Genomic DNA, 22,044 nt, shown 5'->3' on the forward strand with positions numbered 1-22,044 from the left:
TTACTCTCCAAACTCTCCAGCGACCCCAAAGGGTCAGGGATAGAAATAAAGAACACTTTCTTTCCTACCTCTAAAGCACACAGGTTTGTGCCCACACAACCATTTACTGTAGTGAACATTTTTTCCTTTGTTTTGTTTTTGATCGTTATAGCTCCTAATCCATAAAGCTCTTGCATTCCCATGAGAGTAAGTATTGACTGGGTGTTCTACAAATAGAGACATGTAGCCCTGCCAGATGGAGGATGGGCCCTCCATTTGCTTGCTTTTCAGTTTGAGCAATCCAGCCTAACTGACAGCAAGTATTTCTGCATCATAAGCTATGTAGTTTATTCCACTTCCACAAAAAGTTAAGGGAAACGGAAGATACCCATATATGAGAGTTAGCACATGGGTTACTTCTGATATAAAATGTCACATTGTTCATTAGCTTGAAACGTTCTTTCCTACTACTAGAGCAAAGCACTCACAACTGGGTATACCCTCATTCAGTTCCCACCCAGAAAAAAAAAAAAAAAAAGAAATCCACATGCAAGGCAGTTCTTAGAAGAGGAAGATAAGCAAGCCCTCGCTTGGCTGTACTGTACCTCTAGCATAGATCTGGTGCTCTAGGTTAGTCAGACTGGCTGTACTCCTAGTTCTAAGGTAGACAAGGGGGAGGCCTGGTAGACAGGAGAGACGAAGTTAGAGGGTAAGGTAAATACAGCCAAGAAGACTCCCCTGCAAACAATAAGCACAGAGAATGTTACAAGAACAGCAAGCATCATGCAGTCACAGGATCCTGCCTTTCACCGATGACTGGGACTAGGACTGTACTTGACAAAGGAACACAGTATTGGCTACGTGAGTTTTTATTGCAGGGCTGGTGTCAAGGCAACACACTCCTTTTCTTTCTCCCTGAATTAGGAGAAAAAACTGTATTGAATGTTTCCTGGAACAAAATGATAAGCCTTTGGGGATTTTTATTTGAAGCACGTTATGATTTTAAATGGCACAGAAAACTCAGCAGAAACCAATCAGTACCGATTTTAGCGGCAGCTGCTCCAATCAAACTGGAACACAGGAGCAGCAGCATGCGGTCACGGTGGGTCTCAAAATTCAGGGGAAAAGCCATGCTGGGTTCCAAATCTAAACAACCTCTACTAAGGAGTTATCTCATAGTACTGTTTAAATTCTAAATTAAGTATGGAAATTTTAAGGCTATTTATACTATACATTTTCATGTGCATTCAAACATCCTTGGAATATAAAATGGATTCAGTGAAGTGCCACACACCCAGGTCATGTGCAGAATCTCAGGCCCTTCCTGAAGAGGCCCAGAGTTACGTCAGGATGAGGCCATACCCTCTCCCCCGCAGAAGAAACAGTGAGAAGCCCCAAGTCCTCTCAGGCTGAGTAGGGGCTATTCCAAGGGCTCATTTTAAGACTGGTCTGATAAAAAAGCATAACTTTTGAGGGAATATGACTAAATATTCTTGAATAAGACATCAAAGTTATGAGTTCAACAAGGTTGAAACCTCCTGACTCTCACAACAAAGGCCCCGCCATCAGCTGAGCAGGTCTACAGGACACAGCCTGGCATCAGCCGCACTGTCACTCGGGAATTTCCAACGAGAAAAGATGCTCGGAAATTGACGTATATTCGGTTATGTCTGCTTATTCCCCCAGAAGTAACCATAAAAATCTCTAACTAAATAAAACAAGGTTTAACTTAGCCCTGGCATTTAATATAAATAAAACAGCTTACTAACTAGAGAAAAGAGAGGAGAAAGTTTTTAAAGGGACAGAAAGAAAAGCAGGGGACAAGGAAGGTTTTCCTCAGAATCCCGAAGCTTGGCCCTTCCTTGTGTTTGCACAGCGCAGGCCGGATTTCGGCTCCCCTGGATTACCACTGCATACGTTCCTTATTACAGAGTTTAATCAGTCTTCTGACAGACCATGTTACATTTGCTGAGACACACTGGGTAGGTTGGAGGAGGAGCCGGAAGAGAAGTTGATGAGCACTGAGTGGCCCTGGCCTTGGGACTCCAAAGCAGCAGCCCGGGGCAGAGAACCAGCATAGCTGGTCTCTCCTTTCTTCCGCGGGCCCAAGGCAGACACACCCTGAGGAGAGGTGGGCCCATACAGATGCTACATACACGCGGAAACCGTCTTCCCATGACCTGTGCACAGACCAGATGGAATACCAAAGTATTCACGAGCTATGTGAACTTCAGCCCAGGCGCCCCAAGAAGCCACACTGAAAAGGTAGGGCTGCGCTGGGGGACAGTGGCTGTGGGACAGGAAGACCATGCAGTTGTCAGCACAATCTCCCGGCTCGGAGGAAAACAAACCTCCAAGATGAGGCTGGAAATAAGGGAAGAAAACTCTTTGCCTTTCAAGTAAAAATAAATAAAATAAAATAAATCTTAAAAGCAAATAAATCCTACTTATCTGGTTTGTTTTGTTTTTTAAATCTGGTCAAAGATGTATGTTTGGCAAAACAGCCATGCTGCATCCCATATCAGAGTGCCTGTTCCAGTCCCGGCTCTTCCACTTCCACCCCAGTTGCTTGCTGATGCACAGCCCAGAAGGCAGCAGTAATGGCGGAGGCACTTGGTCCCCGCCCAAGTGGGAGACCGGGATGGAGTTCCTGACTCAGCCGGCTCAGTGCTAGTTGTTGCAGGCATGTGGAGGACAGAAGAGAGAGGACAGAAGACCTATCTCTGCCTGTCTCCTTCCAATGCCCCCAACTCTCTGCTTTTCAAATAAAGTGAAAACAAATATATAAAAAAGTTTTTAAAAGTGGTCAAAAAGTATAATTGACTGGAAAACCAATGTTTTGCCAGATAAAACACAAACCAAACAACTACTGATCCCAATGCATTCTCAAGTACACCAGTCATGCACAGGTTACTGGAATTCAGGACATATGTCCCATACATCCTTTCTCCCTATCAAAAGCAGAATTAGAGCCACATTCAAAACTCAGTAGTCCATGCCAGAAAACTCTCTCTCAAAGACTAAAACAGAACCCACAGAAGCTATTCAGAATTTCCAATCTGTTCTTCCATGAAGAATTTTGGTTCATTTTAATTTCTCAGAGAAGCCTTGCTCTGCAGGTCAGCAGTGACTCGGTTAGACATTTGTAGAAAAGACCTTACTTTGTCCAAAGCATGGTGGATCCACCGATGAGCCCATCCAGTCTTCTGATTCGGTTGCCTCTACTTCTTTGTCCTCTTTACAGTAATCTGCCATCCAGGATTCCTTGGTACTTACATACTGATCTAGAAAGAATCCCCAAGATATTAAAAAGACAAGTAGAAAAGATTGAGGGTTCAGGTCAAATAACTTCAGGTCAGAAAAGCAAGTGTTCACTGATGGCTGCCTCCCTGTCACGCAGGCCTCTGCCAGATTCTGAGAAGACCAGGCCGGAAACTTCACACTCCGTCGCAAGAGAGTAATAGGAACACAGCAACCATGGCCACAGCCCTGCAATGTGAAAGGTCTAAAGCTAAGAGAAACACAATTCTATGGGGACAAAGAAGAGGAGCTTTTTTCTGTACGGCAGAAGTGGGGTAGTGTACACGAAGGTCCAGGGAAATCAGAGGTGGGGACCTCTGCTCTGGATCTCGAAGAATAACATCCAGGGAGAAGCAACAGCATATGCAACGACTGTGAAACATCAAAGTACGCGCACACCTCGGGAACAATGAATACTCTGATTTGGCTTTAGCAGACCATATTGGGGTAGGGCCTTAGCAAGAAGTCTGAAAAAGGAAAGACTGGGCCTGCAAAGAGCACAGCATGCCACGCCAAAGGAGAGGCTGGCAGACAGACCAGCAGGGAGGCTACGGGGCGTTTAAGACTCCTGTTAAGACACCTACATGGGTTCGATTCCCAGTTCTGGCTCCTGACTACACTTCCTGCTATGCAGAGCCTGGGAGGCAGCAATGATGGTGCAAATGACTGGAAAACCTGGACTAGGTTCCCAGCTCTGGGCTTCAGCCCTGGGCTGTTGTGTACTGGGCTGGTTCACTCCCTAAATGCCCACAACGGTCAGGGCTACACCAGAGTGAAGGCAGAACCCAGGAACGCCATTTGAGTCTCCCATTTGGGTGACAGGCTGCAGAAATAGGCTGAGAAGAATCACAAGGCCAGGTTCAGGTCTAACAGGACAACAGCCGAGGTGAATACACGAAGCCTGACATGGGCTCACATAGGACCACGCCATGCTCACATAGGTGTGAGAGGCTTTTAGGACTCTCACATACTAGGACGTTCCCTCCAACAAGGGACCAAGTTTGCACTCACCGATCAGCACGGAAGTGATATTGATATCCAGACGGGGTCTGGCCTTCGCCTCCAGCTTCAGGCGAGGAGGGTGCAGACGACTGGCTGCCTGTTGCTGCCAGGACACAGAGCACGGCCACGGCTCAATGAAGGGCTCCCAGCCTAGAGCACAAAGGAAACAGGACACCTGCTCAGCGGGCATCAGGAGCCGACAGGGACACCTTTCACAAATGCTCAGCAAGGACAAAGGAGAGTTTCACAGCTTCGTAACTGCAGTTCACTTTTAGCACAGAAGCGCCACCGTTAGCAGATGCCTGCACTGTCCAGGGGCTGTACGAGGAAGAGTGCACAGGTGTCCGTTCCGTGGTCTTCCCTAGACGGCAGGAAGGAGGACAGGGAGTACTGTGCCCTCTCCCACTAAAGGGCACACAGGACTCATTGCTAAGCCACTCAGGTGGAAAAGGGAGTCTCAACTCGGGTTGAAGAAACAACAGCAGCTTAAACAACTATTAAATGTAACTTTGTTGGTTACATGAATGTCCATTAACTGATAAACAGGTCTATCTGCAGGCCCAAGAACTTAACATTTTCACATTTTTTCCCTTAAAACATTGTCATACATATGAGGCATATAAAAACACACAGGCACAGTTTAACGAATAATACATTGTTGGGGCCAGCACTGTGGCATGGCAGGTAAAGCCACCGCTTGCAGTGCAGGCATCCCATATGGGCGCCAGTTCAAGTCCTGGCTGCTCCACTTCCAATCCAGTTCTCTGCTATGGCCTGGGAAAGCAGTACAGATGGCCTAAGTTCTTGGGCCCCTGCACCCATGTGGGAGACCCGGAAGAAGCTCCTGGCTCCTGGCTTCGGATCGGCTCAGCTCCGGCCGTTGCAGCCAACTGGGGAGTGAACCAGTGGATGGAAGACCTCTCTCTCTGCCTCTCCTCTCTGTGTAACTCTGAATTTAAATAAATAAATAAATCTTTAAAGAAAAAAAAAGAATACATAGCAAATACTCATGTACCAACTATTCATCTTAATTCCCCAAGTGCCACTCCCTAATCTCATCCCTTTCTTCCTCTCAACCCTCTCCTATTAGAACTTGAAATTTGAATTATGTGTATTGTTCTTCTTCATAATTCTACCACACATGTATGCGATTCCTAAGAACATACTGATTCGTTTTTTCCTGCTTATGATCTTCCCAGAAGTCACTGTACTTATTCCTTAGGTTTCTATTTTTGCTCAACAACACCTCTCTGAGCATACTGTTGTATATTTGATGCACACAGCTGTGACACATTCATTTTCATCACTGAGCAATAACCCACTATTGCATATATTTATCCATTCTACGTCTGAAAGATAATCAGATTTTAGTTTTATTGCTGTTAAGAACACCAGCAGTCTTTACACTTATTCTAGTAGAAACAGCTAAGAGCGCCTCCCAGGTATAGACCTGGAGGCCTGGAGGCAGAATATAGCGAGGCTGAGTAGGCTTGTATTCAGTTTTACTCAGTCTTGCCAAATTGTTTTCCAACGTAGCTATAAAAACTCACAATTCTAACAGGAGGAACCATGGATCGGATCTTCACCAATACTTACTAGGGGCAAAATTAAACCTGACCTATCTGTTGGGTGTGAAAGCCCATCTCAGTGTGATTTGAAAGATTCATTTTTGAAGACCAGTCCTTTTCCAGTGTTAAATACACTAACTCAATCAGCCACAGAGCAGGAAATTTACCAACAAAACTCCAATATAGTATGTCGTGCAGAGTAGCTCCATTAATTTCCCTGCATTTGCCACTTAGTAACCAGAATGTCTTCATACAACTTTAAAAGTAAGCAATATTTTGTCTAGGAAAATAAATCGTTCTCAGAAAAATAACTACCATATGCCCTGCATGAGTTTCTCTCATCTAGGAAGACTTGGATCATTACTCTAAAGTTACATATTTTGAACAATAGGAAATCAGAGTGTTACCTTTAAGTGAATCCAGAACAGAGGGAGATGTTAACTACCTTAAAATTGAATGTGATAGGTCCCTACAACAATCAGCAGCAGCATAACCAACGGAGGCTGAATTTTTCATTGACATCAAAGGGAAAAATCAATCATCGGTTTACACCTCCGACTGCACAACATTACTCTGCTGCTTCTGTCCACACCTACTAGGAATCCTGATGGGAATTTCTTTCATCTCTCTTAAGGCAAAGAAGTTCACAGCTCAAATCACAAGGCCCTAATACAGGACGCCTTCTGGATTCCAACCCGTACAGGCCCTCATCCCGGTCCTGCCCATGACTGCATACAGAACCTGAAAACGCCTGGAAGTGTTATCTGGATCTAACAGCTTCCAAAACACACTTGTCTGATCAACTGCATTTTCTTAGGGAGTAGGTTATCACTGACTCCGCACACTGCTAATGAGACAAACAAGGCCGCGGGAGTGAAGAGACTCAAGGTTAAAAATGTTGATGGGCTTAGAGCTCCCCTTGAAATCTGGCTATCATGAGGGCCCAGTGATGCTTCTCTACTGAGCAACGTCATGTTCTGGAATGAGTCAAACTCCAGGATGAGAAAGAAGTAACCACGAAGACTCCTTTTTATTTTATTTTTTTTTTTTTATTTTATTTTTTTTTTTTTGACAGGCAGAGTGGACAGTGAGAGAGAGAGACAAAGAGAAAGGTCTTCCTTTGCCGTTGGTTCACCCTCCAATGGCCGCCGCGGCCGGCGCGCTGCGGCCGGTGCACCGCGCTGATCCGATGGCAGGAGCCAGGAGCCAGGTGCTTTTCCTGGTCTCCCATGGGGTGCAGGGCCCAAGCACCTGGGCCATCCTCCACTGCACTCCCTGACCACAGCAGAGAGCTGGCCTGGAAGAGGGGCAACCGGGACTAGAACCCGGTGTGGCGGCGCCGCTAGGCGGAGGATTAGCCTAGTGAGCCGCGGCGCCGGCCAAGAAAACTCCTTTTTAAATAACTCACTTGTAACCTATCAGAGACATTTTAGAAAAACAAAAAACCGTATCTTCTGTGCTTCTGCAGTCACTTGCTTTTAATCTTTGCTGTCCTGCCTCTACCCTCCATTCCTTCATGTCAAATGTATGTAACAATGGGCCCAAGGCACACGTTTAAATTTATTTTTTAAATCCCACGATAATACATGCTTTCTACTGACCTGACAGAGCGCGGTTATAGTAATCTCCAGAGAGAGTGAAGTGGGCGTAGCCCTCGAAGCTGCTCCTCATGTGCTGCAGAAAATTCAGACCTGAAAGGAAAGCAGAGCCCACGGCTGCAGGGGGCAGGAGCGGGAGTCCTGTCTGCAGACAGCGACACTGGGGACACGCCAGCTCCACCAGCACTGCAGGTCTCACGGGCAAGCACACACAACTGTGATTTTTAGTCATTTATGCCTGTATCAATTTGCATTTTTAAAAATAGTGCATTAAGTACTATTTATCTTGATTGTTGAGTTTTTTGGCACTTCCTTAAATATTGTGTCTCCCAGCTCTGCCACTCACATGTATCAAAGCCACTGGGAAAGTAAAAAGATATCTACATATATACATGAAAAGAACACATGGTGATAAGAGCAGTTATGTCCTGAAAAATACTAGCTCAAAATTTTAGGATTACCACAGAAAAATAAGTAATCATCTAATTAGCCTCTACAGAAAAGATATTCATGAAAACAGAATCCCCAGTGGTTACTTTTTTTTGAAAGGCAGAGTGGACGGTGAGAGAGAGAGACAGAAAGGTCTTCCTTTTGCCGCTGGTTCACCCTCCAATGGCCACCGCGGCTGGCACGCTGCAGCTGGCACATCGCGCTGATCCGAAGGCAGGAGCCAGGTGCTTCTCCTGGTCTCCCATGGGGTGCAGGGCCCAAGCACTTGGGCCATCCTCCACTGCACTCCCGGGCCACAGCAGAGCGCTGGCCTGGAAGAGGGGCAACCGGGACAGAATCCGGCACCCCAACCGGGACTAGAACCCGGTGTGGCGGCGCCGCAAGGTGGAGGATTAGCCTAGTGAGCTGCAGCCCCCGCCCCAGTGGTTACTTGTAATCAGGCAGTCCTGGCAGTGTCTGGAAGCACAGGGAAAAGAAGTATTACAGCGTACAGAAGTCAAGTCAAAGCCATACAATCAACTGGAAGGGAAAAAGAAGCTGGCTGAACGGAAAGCAAAGGTGGACGTGGGAGGGAGCCCCGTTCCCAGAGCACGGGCAGTGACGCCCCGCAGGACTAAGCAGTCCTGACCTGGACCCCTCCACTTAGAGAACAGCTCCCACACGAAGAGGCTTTCACCTCCGACATGGTCCTAGGGAGAGGCTCAAAGGTGAGCTTTCCAACAAGGTTCTTGGCTTCTTTTTTAATTTTCAAGAGCTAAAAAGGGTAAAAACATCATTTTCTGAGTTTTGTTTTTATTTTAAAGAGAGTTACAGGGGCTGGCTCTGTGGGGCAGTAGGTTAACCCATCGCCTGAGGTGCTGGTTCTAGTTCCAGCTGCCCCTCTTCCAATCCAGCGCTCTGCAATGGCCTGGGAAGGCAGTGGAGGACGGCCCAGGTGCTTGGGCCGGGCCAGGTTGAAGCCAGGAGTCAAGGGCTTCTTTTGGATCTCCCACATGAGTGCAGGGGCCCAAGCACCTGGGCCATCCTCTGCTGCCTTCCCAGAAACAGTAGCAGGGAGCTGGGTCAGAAGTGGAGCAGCCGGGACTTGAACCCATGCCCATATGGAATGCCTGTGCTTCAGGCAGCAGCTTAATCCACTGTGCCACAGCGCCAGCCCCATCAAGCTTTCCTTTAAAATGCCTTTAGTAATGGCATTCACTATCATCTTCAGATACATAAAAAGACAAGCAAAATGGAGAGATCAAGAATTACTTAGCTACAGCTGCTACTATAATAGAAATTTTATCAATGACAGTTTCTATTATTCAGCTATATGCTGAAGGCCGCATATGGCAAATAAGTAAAAGTATCTTTAAAATACACATAGCCAGGGCTGTGCTACTGTGGGTTAACCCACCTCCGAGAGCACCAGTTTCCAGTGAGTGCCAGTTTGAGTCCCAGCAGCTCCATTTTCAATCCAGCTCCCTGCTAATGACCTGGGAAAGCAGCAGAAGATGCCCCAAGTACTTGTGCCCCTGCACCCTCGCAGGAAACTCAGATGAAACTCCTGGCTCCTGGCTTCAGCCAGGCCCAATGTGGGCCATTGTAGCCATCTGGGGAGTAAACCAGCAGATGGAAGAACTCGATCTCTTGCTCTCTCTCTAACTCTGCCTTTCAAACAAATACATAAATCTTAAAATGCACACACACACACACACACACATAATAAAAAGCATATGGAAAAGCATTATCTAAATTACACCCATACCACTAAGAAGACAGCATGAATAATAACATTTAAAAAAAAGCCCAAGTAACTCCGCAGTCAGTGGATGCATCTGAAGACAGGGCAGCACTCACGGGAGAACGTGAGCTCGGCGAGAGGCACGTCGCAGTCCATGCAGTCGTCGATAAAGCAGATGCACACGCTCTCGGCTTTGATTTCCACTCCAGAGAGTCGGGGGGCTGCCACAGCACCCAGGCCATCGCGGCCATCAGAGGCCAGGGAGAGAGACTTCAGAGGCTCTGCATTCTTAAACAACCAACTTGCTGCTTTTTTCAACTGGCCTTAAAAAAAAAAAAATTAAAATGCGGTCAGTTTCCATTAGCTTCCACAGCTAGCCTGGCAATTCATAGAGGAAATGGAAAAACCAAGTTTTATAGGGACCTCCTGGGAAGCCCAAGAAATCCTTGATTACAGAGGTATTCTTAAGTCTTTAAAAAAAAAAAAGGTGAAAAAATCCTACGTGACAACAGGAGTCCTGCTTTTAGGGCAGCAGACAGCAGCCTTCTTTGTTGTGCACCTTCCATTCAAGTTCACCAACACCTGTCAGGATCTGGCTCAGACGGCCCACAGGAAGCCACGCTTGCCCTACAAGACCATCTGCTGCGGGAAGGAGAGGGTCCCAATTCTAGAGGCCACTTGGTACTTCCGCATTTAATCTTCACTACCCAGTTTTGCATATACAGATGCGCTGCTTAATTGTTTTCAAATTTCTTACTTTGTTATAATCTGTCTTCTCAACCAATCACAAATTCCTTAAGAACGGAGAGCAGAGGAACTGCATGTGTGTAACAGACAACTGCTACATAACAGCTGCTTAAATACAACCAGATTGCTGGAGTCTCCCCCTCCCAAATAAAGGGCAAGAAAAGCAAAGCGACACTTGTGAATTACCAGAGAACACTCACACAGCAGTGGAAGCAGCTAAGGACACGTGCTCCCGCCCGGCTCTGCAGGTACTAGCTGCTGCTCCAGGGAAGCCACTTCTGTTTCTGCACCCACAGTGCCCACAGAGAGGCTGACAGGGGAGGAAACGCACCGCACGTGTGGCCTCCTGGAGCAGAGGCGGGCGTGTGCAAAAGGCTCGGCAAGAATCTGGCTCTATTACCATCTCTATTATTGATAGAAGTGAGCTTTTTTTTATTTTTATTTTTTTTTTTTTTTTTTAGTTTTTGACAGGCAGAGTGGACAGTGAGAGAGACAGAGAGAAAGGTCTTCCTTTTTCCATTGGTTCACCCCACAATGGCCACTGTGGCCGGTGCACCACGCTGATCCGAAGGCAGGAGCCAGGTGCTTCCTCCTGGTCTCCCATGGGGTGCAGGGCCCAAGCACCTGGGCCATCCTCCACTGCACTCCCGGGCCACAGCAGAGAGCTGGCCTGGAAGAGGGGCAACCGGGACAGAATCCGGTGTGCCAGCACCACAGGTGGAGGATTAGCCTATTGAGCCATGGTGCCAGCCAAAAGTAAGCTTTAATTACTATAGAAATAAAACAAAGAAACCCAAAGGTTCTTAGAAAAAAAAATTTTAATTTTATTTATTTATTTGAGAGGTAGAGAGAAAGATCTCCCATCCACTGGTTCATTCCCCAAATGGCCACAACATCCAGAGCTAGGCCAATCCAAAGCCAGGAGCCAGGAGCTTCTTCAGGGTCTCCCACGTGGGTACAGGGGCCCAAGCATTTGGGCCATTCTACGCTGCTTTCCTTGGGTCATAAGCAGAAAACTGGAAGAGTAGCTGGTGCATAAACTGGAGCCCAAATGGGCTGCTGGTGCCACAGGCAGAGGCTTAGCCTAATGTGCCACAGCGCCTGCCCCAGTAAAAAATTTTTAAATGTGCTTTGATTGTTAAAATATAGAAAGAGGGAAAAGTAAAGTTAATTAAGAGGTACAGGTTGAGTATCCCTTACCTGAAATGCTTGGGACCAAAAGTGTTTCAGACTTTGGATTCCTTTTAATGCACATATAAATAAAGAGGTACATTGGGCAAAGTGTTTTTTTTTTTTTTTTTTTAAAAAAAGAAGCCTTGTCGAGTCCAGTCAATGGCATGAAAAATATATCTATACCCTTTGTTCTAGTATCTATAAAATTAGGTCTCTCTACCAGGGAAATATTTAAAAGATAGAAAAAAGTTCACATGGCCGGTGCCGCGGCTCACTAGGCTAATCCTCCACCTTGCGGCGCCGGCACACCGGGTTCTAGTCCCGGTCGGGGTGCCGGATTCTGTCCCGGTTGCCCCTCTTCCAGGCCAGCGCTCTGCTGTGGCCAGGGAGTGCAGTGGAGGATGGCCCAAGTGCTTGGGCCCTGCATCCCATGGGAGACCAGGAAAAGCACCTGGCTCCTGGCTCCTGCCATCGGATCAGCGCGGTGCGCCGGCCGCAGCGCGCCGGCCGCGGCAGCCATTGGAGGGTGAACCAACGGCAAAGGAAGACCTTTCTCTCTGTCTCTCTCTCTCTCACTGTCCACTCTGCCTGTCAAAAAAATAATAAAAAAAAAAAAAAATAATAAAAAATAAAAAAAATAAAAATAAAAATAAAAAAAGAAAAAAGTTCACATCAAAGACATGCTTACTACTGAATCGTGTATAATACTGCGAAACAAAAGCGGAGCTGGCCATGTGCAGTAGTAGGCTAAGCCTCCACTTGTGGCGCTGGCATCCCTTATGGGTGCCTATTCGTGTCCCAGCTGCTCCTCTTCCGATCCAGCTCTCTGATATGGCCTAGGAAAGCATCAGCAGATGGCCCAAGTGTTTGGACCATGCACCAGCGTGAGAGACCCAGAAGACGCTTCTGGCTCCTGGCTTCCGATCAGCCCTGCTGCGGCGTGGCAACCATTTGGGGAGTAAACAAGTGGATGTAAGATCTTTCTATCTCTCCCTCCTCTGTCTCTAACTCTACCTCTCAAATAAATAAAATTTTTAAAGAAAAACAAGTAAAAGACAGTTAAATTAGAATATGTCCTAGGGCTGGCACTGTGGCACACTGCGTTAACGCCCTGGCCTGAAGAGCCGACACCCTATATGGGCACTGGTTCAAGATCCGGCTTCTCCACTTCTGATCCAGCTCTCTACTATGGCCTGGGAAAGCAGTACAAGATGGCCCAAGTCCTTGGGCCCCTGCACCCTCATGGGAGACCTGGAAGATGGTCCTGGCTCCTGGCTTCGGATCAGTGCAGTTCCATCCATTGCAGCCAATTGGGGAGTGAACCATCATATGGAAGACCTCTGTCTGTCTATCTCTCTCTCTCTCTCTCTCTCTCTGCCTCTCCTCTCTCTGTGTAACTCTGACTTTCAAATAAACAAAAAAATCTTTAAAAAAAATAGAAAATAAATAAAAAGAATATGTCCTTAGAGTTAATGTAAAAAAATCAGTTTATAAATAATTTTAATGATATAGGGACATGCTGATAGAACACTAAGTAACTGTAACAAAATAATTCAATCAAATATTACTTGAAAGCCTGTGATACTGCATTTGCAATACAATCTACCAATATATAAAATATGTATGTGCACATAAATGTGTGGCTACGCACAGCACACAGAGACACAGAAAGGGAGAGGTGCACAGAAGTGTAAGGAACACAGCCTTGATGCGCTTCTACTTAAGAGAAATGGGGTCCATGGGGAAGTAGGAAGGCACTGCGACACAGGAGAAAGAACACAGGCTTAGAGTCAGGAAGACCTGCCTTCAAGCCCTCACTAATAGCGGACTTCACACAGGCTTCCCCAACCTAACTGAGTAAGTTTCCCTACCTCCATGGGCTGTGAAGATGCAACAGGAAAGCCCAGAGACAGGCATACAGGGCTGAGTACGTGCACGAAGGGTGATCAGCAGCCCCACTATGACACGCGAAGGGCCTTCTAAATATGCACCAGCAGTCCGATTCACCTTGCGGGAGTCCGGGAGCAGAGGGAAAGGACGCACAGTCTGAAAATAAACACTAGATCACGGAACCCTCGTTCAAATTACCTTGACACACCAACAGAGCTTTGCGACAGTCCTCCATGCTGAATCCCAGCTCCTGCAGTCTAGCCAGCTGTAACTCTAGGAAGTAATTTTATGGAAATTAATCCACAGACTAACTTAAGAATAAAGAAAAGAAATTCAGAAACTGGCAACTAAAATACTTCATTTCTGTATGTAAAAGTGAGCTCGTAATTGGAGGCTTCTATCAAGAGTACCCTAAAATTTTAAGTCTTTTCCCTATATTGACTATTTTTCAAAGCTTAAAACTCTTAGTATTATCCACATAACTATGGAAGTTCTGAAAGAAACTGAAAGGAAAAATAGCATAGGCTAGAGCAGTTCATTTAGGGTGCTTCGTTTGTTTTTAAATTTAAAAAAAAAAGTCATACGTATGACTTACAAGTATACTTAACAGCATACAATTAGATTCTGAACAACTGTGCAAAAGGAAAATTTTAATGTTAAAAAGAGGGATGGTTATTATAATGGAAGACTGAGTGTGTTTTATTGTCAAACACTTACCCAAGACAGGATCTAAGCTATGTCTTGTCCCCTCTCTGATTTCTTCTCCAACTCGAGATGCCCCTGGGAGGTAACTGCTAACACAGTCTGATTCCAAGGCCACTGAGTCTGGTACTGCAGCATTAGCTTGCTCTGGGATGGATTTCGCAATGGCAAGAAACAGCTGAACATCATTATAGGAGAGTCTGATATCCAGGGCTTGTAATTGAATCTAACAAAATGTAAAAGGTAGCAAATTTTTAAATGCATTTGGCTTTGCTCAAACACTTTAACAGATATACTTCCTATTTCAGGTGTTAAAAGTTCAACAGATACTAAATCAAATTTCTCGTTTAGACGACTGCAAAGATCTTGAAATTAAGCACTAGTGACCATAAAGTATGCCATCTCAGCTCTGAGGGCAAATGGTCACACAACTGCAGTAAATAAAAATACGAAGCTACGCTAACGGCTACAGCACTTAGTATGTCAGCAGGACGATCTTCATGCAAGCATATTAATCATTAACAGAAGGATCAAAGGATGGCTTGGGAGAAACAAGACCGTATAGCAGCAACACACTGTAACCTATTTTGAATGGCTATATTTAATTTTTTAAATCTAAAATCAACCAACCAAGGAACAAACTCTCTCCTTTATTCGAACACAACTTTGACTGAGTCAACGGTGACCCAAAGCAAGAGTGTCTTCTGAGACCCAGTGCCCCTCAGGGGTGAGCAAGGCCGCACTGGTGGAGGCATGCACCCGACCTCTCGCCAGCCCTGTGACTGAGTGCCTGGCTGCGGTGCTCCAGCCATTCACTTTCCGTCTGCCCAGGAGGTACCACTAAGACTGAAAGGCAGATGGCTTTCACAGGCCCTTTTCAGTCTTGCATGGTTCAAACCGACTACTCCCCTTCCACCAAAGCAGTGAAACACCAAGTTAGCCTTCCCCTGCTTGGCTTCACCCTCTGATCCTCCCTACCCGCCTGCACCACTCTCCGGCCTGGTCAAACCGCCTGTTTCCACATGGACTTTGCTTTGTAACGTGAAACGCTCTTCCGCTTCCACTCTGCCAACTCACATGCCGCCCTTCCTCCCAAACTCACCCAACCTTGAGCTCATTCACAATAAATATCCCTGCAAACTTTGAGTTCTGCTTCCTGTAAACTTTTACAGAACTTCAGTGTGATACCAGACCATTAGAAGGTCGTGCATCCTCCCCAAAACCGCAAGACCTCCTAGCACAGAGACAATACTGATCTCTTTGGCATTGCTGCAGTAACTAAAATGCCGCCAGCTCAGTGCAAGGGAAGCCTGCAGGGGAAAGTGTTTGAGATTCCGTCGTTACCTCCAAGACAGGTGGGAAATCTTCACTGTTGAACGCATCCATCAGTCCTGAGCTGTTCTGATAAGAAGAATTCCCCACCAGCTCCACCTGAATTTGTACTGGATCAACAATTGAAAGAGCTGTATCATGCTCGTTCCCAAGTCGGCATGAAAATACCTAGAGAATGAGATGCAGTGTGGCAGGGATTAACGTCAGCCCAAAAAGAAACCACCTCAGAAGCAGTCAGCCCTGTGTCATCACAAGACCATAGCCAGTACAAGAGCTCGCACAGGGGTACACCCTGAGAAAAAAACAGCCCAACAATTCATCTGGAGAGGCTTAAAGATCCCACACCCTTCCACCCGAAAATCCTACTTCTCTTTAGAAACTAGCCTAAGAAAATACTGCAAAATACAGAAAATTTCACTGAACCATGACTAATAATTAAAAAGAAAAATTAAGAGGATGTGGGTTTTGACACAGCAGCGGAGACGCTGCATGGGACCCTCGCGTTCCACCCGGGACTACGCAGGCTGCAGCGCTGGCTCCACTCCCAATCCCAGTGTCCTCTAACAACACACAGCCTGAGAGGCAGCAGGTGAGGACGACTCAAGCACCTGGATCCCTGCCTCTCATGGGGAGCTCCTGGATCCTGAACTAAGCCTGGCCCAGTCTGAGCTGCTACACGCATTTAGGGGATGAACCAGAAAATGGGAGATCTCTCTCTTTCTCACTCTTAAAATAACTCAATAAAATAACTAAAAAATATTTAATTAAAAAAAATGAAGCACAAAAAAGGAATTCATGTCTATTCAAAGGAACATTTTAGCCATTTAAACATGACAGTTACAAAGATCATACGACATGAAAGAAGATAGTTACAACACAGATAATGTGAAAATACAGCCCAATCCACATACTATTTCTTAATGACTTTCTTTATTAAGAAAACAAACATCAAAATGTCAATAGAAATTATCTATGTGTAGGACAGGGAATTTCCTCTTCCCTTAATTGAAAATAAATACATGAATTATTGAAGCTGGGTGATAGGTACCTAGATGTTCAAAATAGTCTATAATAAAATGCTAAAAAAATTTGTGGGGCGTGAAAAGGAGGGAGGACTTCCATTCTAGAACCAAATTATTTTGTATGCATAAAAGAATACAGAGGCCGGCGCCGCGGCTCACTAGGCTAATCCTCCCGCCTGCAGAGCCGGCACCCGGGTTCTAGTCCCGGTCGGGGCGCCGGATTCTGTCCCGGTTGCCCCTCTTCCAGGCCAGCTCTCTCTGTTGTGGCCCGGGAAGGCAGTGGAGGATGGCCCAAGTGCTTGGGCCCTGCACCCCATGGGAGACCAGGAGAAGCACCTGGCTCCTGGCTTCTGATCAGCGTGGTGCGGTCATTGGAGGCCAGCCGTGGCGGCCATTGGAGGGTGAACCAATGACAAAAGGAAGACCTTTCCCTCTGTCTCTCTCTATCTCTCACTGTCCACTCTGCCTGTCAAAAAAATAAATAAATAAAAAATTAAATTAAATTTAAAAAAAAGAATACAGAGAGGGGCTGGCGCTGTGGTGTAGCAGGTAAAGCAGCTGCCTGCAGTGCCAGTATCCCATATGCCACGGGTTCGAGTCCCAGCTGCTCCATTTCCAATCCAGTTCTCTGCTGTGGCCTGGGAAGGCAGTAGAGGAAGGCCCAGGTTCTTAGGCCTCCACACTCATGTGGAAGACCCGAAGGAAGCTCCTGGCTCCTGGCTTCGGATCGGCCCAGCTCTGGCCATTGCAGTCATCTGGGGAGTGAACCAGCAGATGCAAGACCTCTCTCTCTGCCTCTGCAAGTCTGTCTTTCAAATAAATAAATCTTTAAAAACATTAAAAAAGAATACAGAGAAAAGGAGATAGCATTCTTTTCAGGCCCTTTTGTCCCTTTCCCTTCCCCTTTTAGGGCATTTCCTAACAACTGAAACATACGTGACTCCAAGGGCCTCTGCCATAGTCAACATTAACTCATTATACTTTATCTATTCTCCCCGCAGGGACGTGACAAGGAGGTGTTAACACTAAGCGTCAGCCGTCAGCCGCGCTACCTGAAGAACACTGAGAGGAGCTTCCGAGAATCTCAAACACTTCACATGCAGCTTTGCTGAGACTCCGGAGCAGACGTTTCATTTTCCTTCAAGGACTTCTGCTACACAAAACCCAGTTGTACCTGACAGTCCATTCATCAGTCACAAAGATTTCCCAAGCGAAGGTGGTACAGTGGTGGTCTGGAAAGCAGGCTGAACTCCAGTTCATGACCGACTCACATCACACTGGCAAATCCTTCCCCTCTTTGTATGAGAGAAACAAGTGGCCAAGAAGTGAACTGTGGAGGCCAGCAGTGCAGGGCAGTGGGCACAGCTGCAGCCTGCGGTGCCGGCCCCCTATACGAGTGCCTGGGAAGGCAGCGGATGGCAGCTCAAGTTCTCGGGCCAGAGGGCCCACGTGGGAGACCCAAATGGAAGTGAATGGAAGATCTCTCTCCCTCTTCATTCCCCTCCTCTCTAACTCTGCCTTTCAAATAAATAAATAAATGTGGTTTTTCTAAAAAGTGAAATGTGAAATCTCTACAGGTTTTATTCAGTTATATTTGACATGTGCCCCCCTCAAAAAAATACCGCTGATGGTGAAATTAAGTTTCCTTCATGCAACCCCTAATATCACCTCTGGAAAGAAGAGGGCATAAAAAGTTCAATTGTAAAGGGAAAGGAACCCTGACCAAATATTCTCACATTATAACAAGAGGAAAGTCAGCGGAGATCAGTCAATTAAGAACATCTGATGCAAACAAGAATCTGCCCCATTTTCCCTCTATCTCCACAATTATGGCATAGAAAGAGACAGCAGGCTTTGCTTAATATTGTTGATGAAATTTCCAACTACAAAGGCCGAGCCCAGAGCAGCACCATTGGAGATGCCCTCTTGGGATATACATGACTCTCTAGAGCTGCCCTTTTGCAGGTCAGACAGTCCTAAATGTTAGACAACACATGAAATCCTTAACACCTTCTAGAAACAGATTTCCATTACCCAGAGAGCTAGGATGGTCCTCAACATGGGGAACGGGATACAGGGAGAGGGCCCACTGCCTCACCTCTGCACACCTGCCGTGAACTAGTCCTGTGGAACCAGAAGCCCCAGCACGGGGCCTAAGCGGCACAGGGACAAGAAGAGAACAGAGTGTGTAAGAGGTAAAGTTCCCCCACAGGTTTATAGACTAACACTGGAGGACTGAATTCACACATTAGAACAATTAAATAATTTCAGAAGAAAATGGACAGGAGAAAAAGGCAACAGCCCTGCAACCCCGTGAACTCCTTCCCCTCACGAGAAAGTCTGTGTGGTAAAATTCTCGTCCAGATGCTTTTCTTTGAGCCAAACACGTGGTGCTGTGATCAACTCACAGAACTCTTACCTCGATGCCAAACAAACTTCCTGAAAAGGGGCGATCAACAAACCGTGGCTTATAGGTCAGCACCGTGGTGCCTTTCAGAATGATGGCATTGGTATCGAAGCAGGACACATCTTCAATGACCACAAACTCTGTGCCTGGAATGCAAACAACACCAATCAACCCAAAGTTAGGTTTCTCTCTGCAGCATCTATTTTTAAGCTGGAGAGAAAAATTGCACCCAGTCTTCCTAGAAGGCCTAACAGACACTCAGAAGCCCAAGAAATCATCCTTTCTCCAAGTAAGACCGTAGTTCAAAGCCCCAGGAAGTGGACTCAGATACCACAGCTGGTCAGGCAGCATAAGGCACTGACTGCACCTGTGCAGCTGCTCAAGTTGTTACAGAGAACGTCCGTCAGTCCAAGTCGAGATTCTGCAGCCAGCAGGCAGCTCCTGCACGTACTCACACACGGCAAGCTCACTCTGCTGTACACGATGCTTTCATAAAGTAGAAATCATCTATAAAGCAAGCATTTCTTTATTTTATTTTTATTTTATTTTTATTTTATTTTGACAGGCAGAGTGGACAGTGAAAGAGAGAGAGACAGAGAGAAAGGTCTTCCTTTTTCTGTTGGTTCACCCCGCAATGGCCGCTGCGGCTGGCGCACCGCGCTGATCCGATGGCAGGAGCCAGGTGCTTCTCCTGGTCTCCCATGGGGTGCAGGGCCCAAGCACCTGGGCCATCCTCCACTGCACTCCTGGGCCACAGCAGAGAGCTGGCCTGGAAGAGGGGCAACCGGGACAGAATCCGGCGCCCCGACCAGGACTAGAACCCGGTGTGCCGGCGCCACAGGCGGGAGGATTAGCCTAGTGAGCCGGGGCGCCAGCCTGCAAGCATTTCTAACTGTGTCTAAAATGCACAGAAGATTGCCCAAGTCCTTGGGCCCTGCACCCACACGGGAGACCCAGAAGAAGCTCCTGGCTCCTGGCTTCGGATCGGCGCAGCTCCAGCAGTTGCAGCCATCTGGAGAATGAACCAGTGGATAGAAGACCTCTCTCTCTCTCTCTCTAACTCTCTACCTCTCCTTCTCTCTCTGTGCAACTCTTTCAAATAAATAAATAAATCTTTTTAAAAAAGTGAAATAAAACATACTGTGCTAATAAGTCTCATCAAAACCACTGAGAAATGCATAGGGGAAAACACAGCAATAAATAAAGAGACACATGTAGTTGTACTATAGGAGCTCACTAGTTAACAAAAACAATAGTATGTCCATCTGTAAAGAGAAATATTCCCTTGCTAAAGAAAATAACAATCTCCTCACTGATTCACCTTCAAAACTGAGATTTGCACATACCACATCTGCTTAGATTCAGTTAAGACCCATCTGTCAGGGCCCTAAAGATCAATCAGAAAATCAATGCCAGACTTCACATTGGGAATAAAGACCTGTGTCCAGGCAGGGGCTCAACCAAGCATGTGGACGAGGCAGGTAGAGGAGAGGGACAAGGCAGCTTCCACCTAAAAATCAAGGCCAAAACCCTGAGTTCTTTTGGCCTGTGAAAGATCTAAATGTATACGTGCTCATGTGAAAAGATAAAAAGTAATAGAGAAATCTTCCAGGAAGACTGATCCTGAACCTAACACCAAAACTTAGAACCAGTGAATTGTACCTACATATATTCACCTGTTACATTAACCTTGACCTCCAGGTGCCTTTCACTGGACACAGGAAGGGATGACCGCTTGGTAACTACTCCACTCTTCACAGTTTTGGGAACTACAGCAGATTCATTGCTACAATGCCGGTGGCGAGAAGGAGTAACATTCTGTTTCTTAATATCACTGGGAGTGTGGAGAAAATCATGGACTAACAGGAGCCAATCAAATATGAGGAACACACGAAGATTGTTGAGAACTACTGTAAAACAGGAGGAATCCTTGGTAGATCTACAAAAAAGAAGATAAAACAGGACAAAGAAACATGATGTTTTCATGATCTACAAATGTATTACTCATTTTTGGCAGATGGTATCCAGTATTTTCTAAACTGACAGCTTCAACTACCAATAAACTCTCCACACTGGTTTAATAATATATTCAGTATATGCTTCCCAAAGGGTAATCATATTTTTCTAATCAAGAGGGAATTGCTATGAGAAAACAATCCAGAGAGCTCAGCGGTTCTCAGCCAGGGTGATTCTGCTCTCCTGGAGTCACTAGGCAATATCTGGAGACATTTTAATTATCACATGGAGGGGGCTGCTGCTGGCAGTTAGCAGAGGCCATCCCACCGTAAACAGAGGCTAACCATCCCACCATAAACGGCACAGCCCCACGACAGTGGCGGGCTGAGCATCCCTAATCTGAAGTCTAAAATCCACACCATCCGACACCCAAACAGTTTCAGATTTTGCAGTTTTTGGATTACGGATGCGTCATCAGTAAAGTCTATGCAAATATCCCAAACTCTGAAAAAAATCTCCAATTTGAAGTGCATAAGGGATACTTGCCTATAGTGTTGAAGCTGAGAGATTCTGGTGTAGTAGAAAGTGAACAGACTGTAGAGTCAGAGGCCCAGACTTAAATACAGCCACTTACAGGTTGTGTTACCTTGGTTAAGTCACCTATATCCTCTTAGTCTGCTTCCTCACTTATTTTCAAGATTTATTTAACTACTTGAAACACAGAGTTACAAGACAGAGAGAGGGAGAAGCAGAGGCAGAGGCAGAGAGAGAGAGAGAGAGAGAGAGAGAGAGATCTTCCAACTGTGGCTCACTCCCCAAATGGCTGCAATGGCTGAAGCTGAGCTGGCCCAAAGCCAGGAGCCAGGAGTTTTTTCCGTGTCTCCCATGCGGGTGCAGGGGCCCAAACACCTGGGCCATCTTCCACTGCCTTCCCAGGCCACAGCAGAGAGCTGGATGGGAAATGGAGCAACCAGGACTAGAACCAGTGCCCATATGGGATGCCAACACTGCAGATGGCAGCTTTACCCACTACACCATAATGCTGGCCCCTGCTTCCTCACTTACAAGATGAAGAATATTAATATCCTAAGAGAGGGGGCTGGCACTGCGGCTTAGTGGGCTAAAGACCACACCTGCAGTGCCAGCATCCCATATGGGCACCAGTTCTAGCCCGGGCTTCTCCTCTTCTGATCCA

At 46.4% G+C, this 22,044-nt stretch overlaps 1 protein-coding gene across 5 annotated transcripts in view; it reads right to left on the bottom strand.

Annotated features, from left to right (window-relative positions):
- VPS13D (vacuolar protein sorting 13 homolog D) overlaps positions 1-22,044 on the bottom strand; it is a 276,670-nt gene that overhangs the window by 169,626 nt on the left and 85,000 nt on the right. For 4 of the 5 annotated variants that reach the window (XM_008275374.4, XM_008275373.4, XM_070079265.1 and 1 more), the window contains 10 exons: positions 20,570-20,832; positions 18,906-19,039; positions 15,477-15,632; positions 14,148-14,358; positions 13,629-13,703; positions 9,737-9,943; positions 7,451-7,540; positions 4,291-4,431; positions 3,141-3,263; positions 585-659 (listed from right to left, as the gene is read on the bottom strand). In XM_008275374.4, the coding sequence (XP_008273596.3) occupies positions 585-659; positions 3,141-3,263; positions 4,291-4,431; positions 7,451-7,540; positions 9,737-9,943; positions 13,629-13,703; positions 14,148-14,358; positions 15,477-15,632; positions 18,906-19,039; positions 20,570-20,832 (1,475 nt within the window). The remainder of the gene's footprint in view (positions 1-584; positions 660-3,140; positions 3,264-4,290; positions 4,432-7,450; positions 7,541-9,736; positions 9,944-13,628; positions 13,704-14,147; positions 14,359-15,476; positions 15,633-18,905; positions 19,040-20,569; positions 20,833-22,044) is intronic. The other variant, XM_008275375.4, reaches the window with a different exon arrangement.

Source organism: Oryctolagus cuniculus, chromosome 7 (genome assembly GCF_964237555.1).
Source record: "Oryctolagus cuniculus chromosome 7, mOryCun1.1, whole genome shotgun sequence".
Taxonomy (NCBI): Eukaryota; Metazoa; Chordata; class Mammalia; order Lagomorpha; family Leporidae; genus Oryctolagus; species Oryctolagus cuniculus.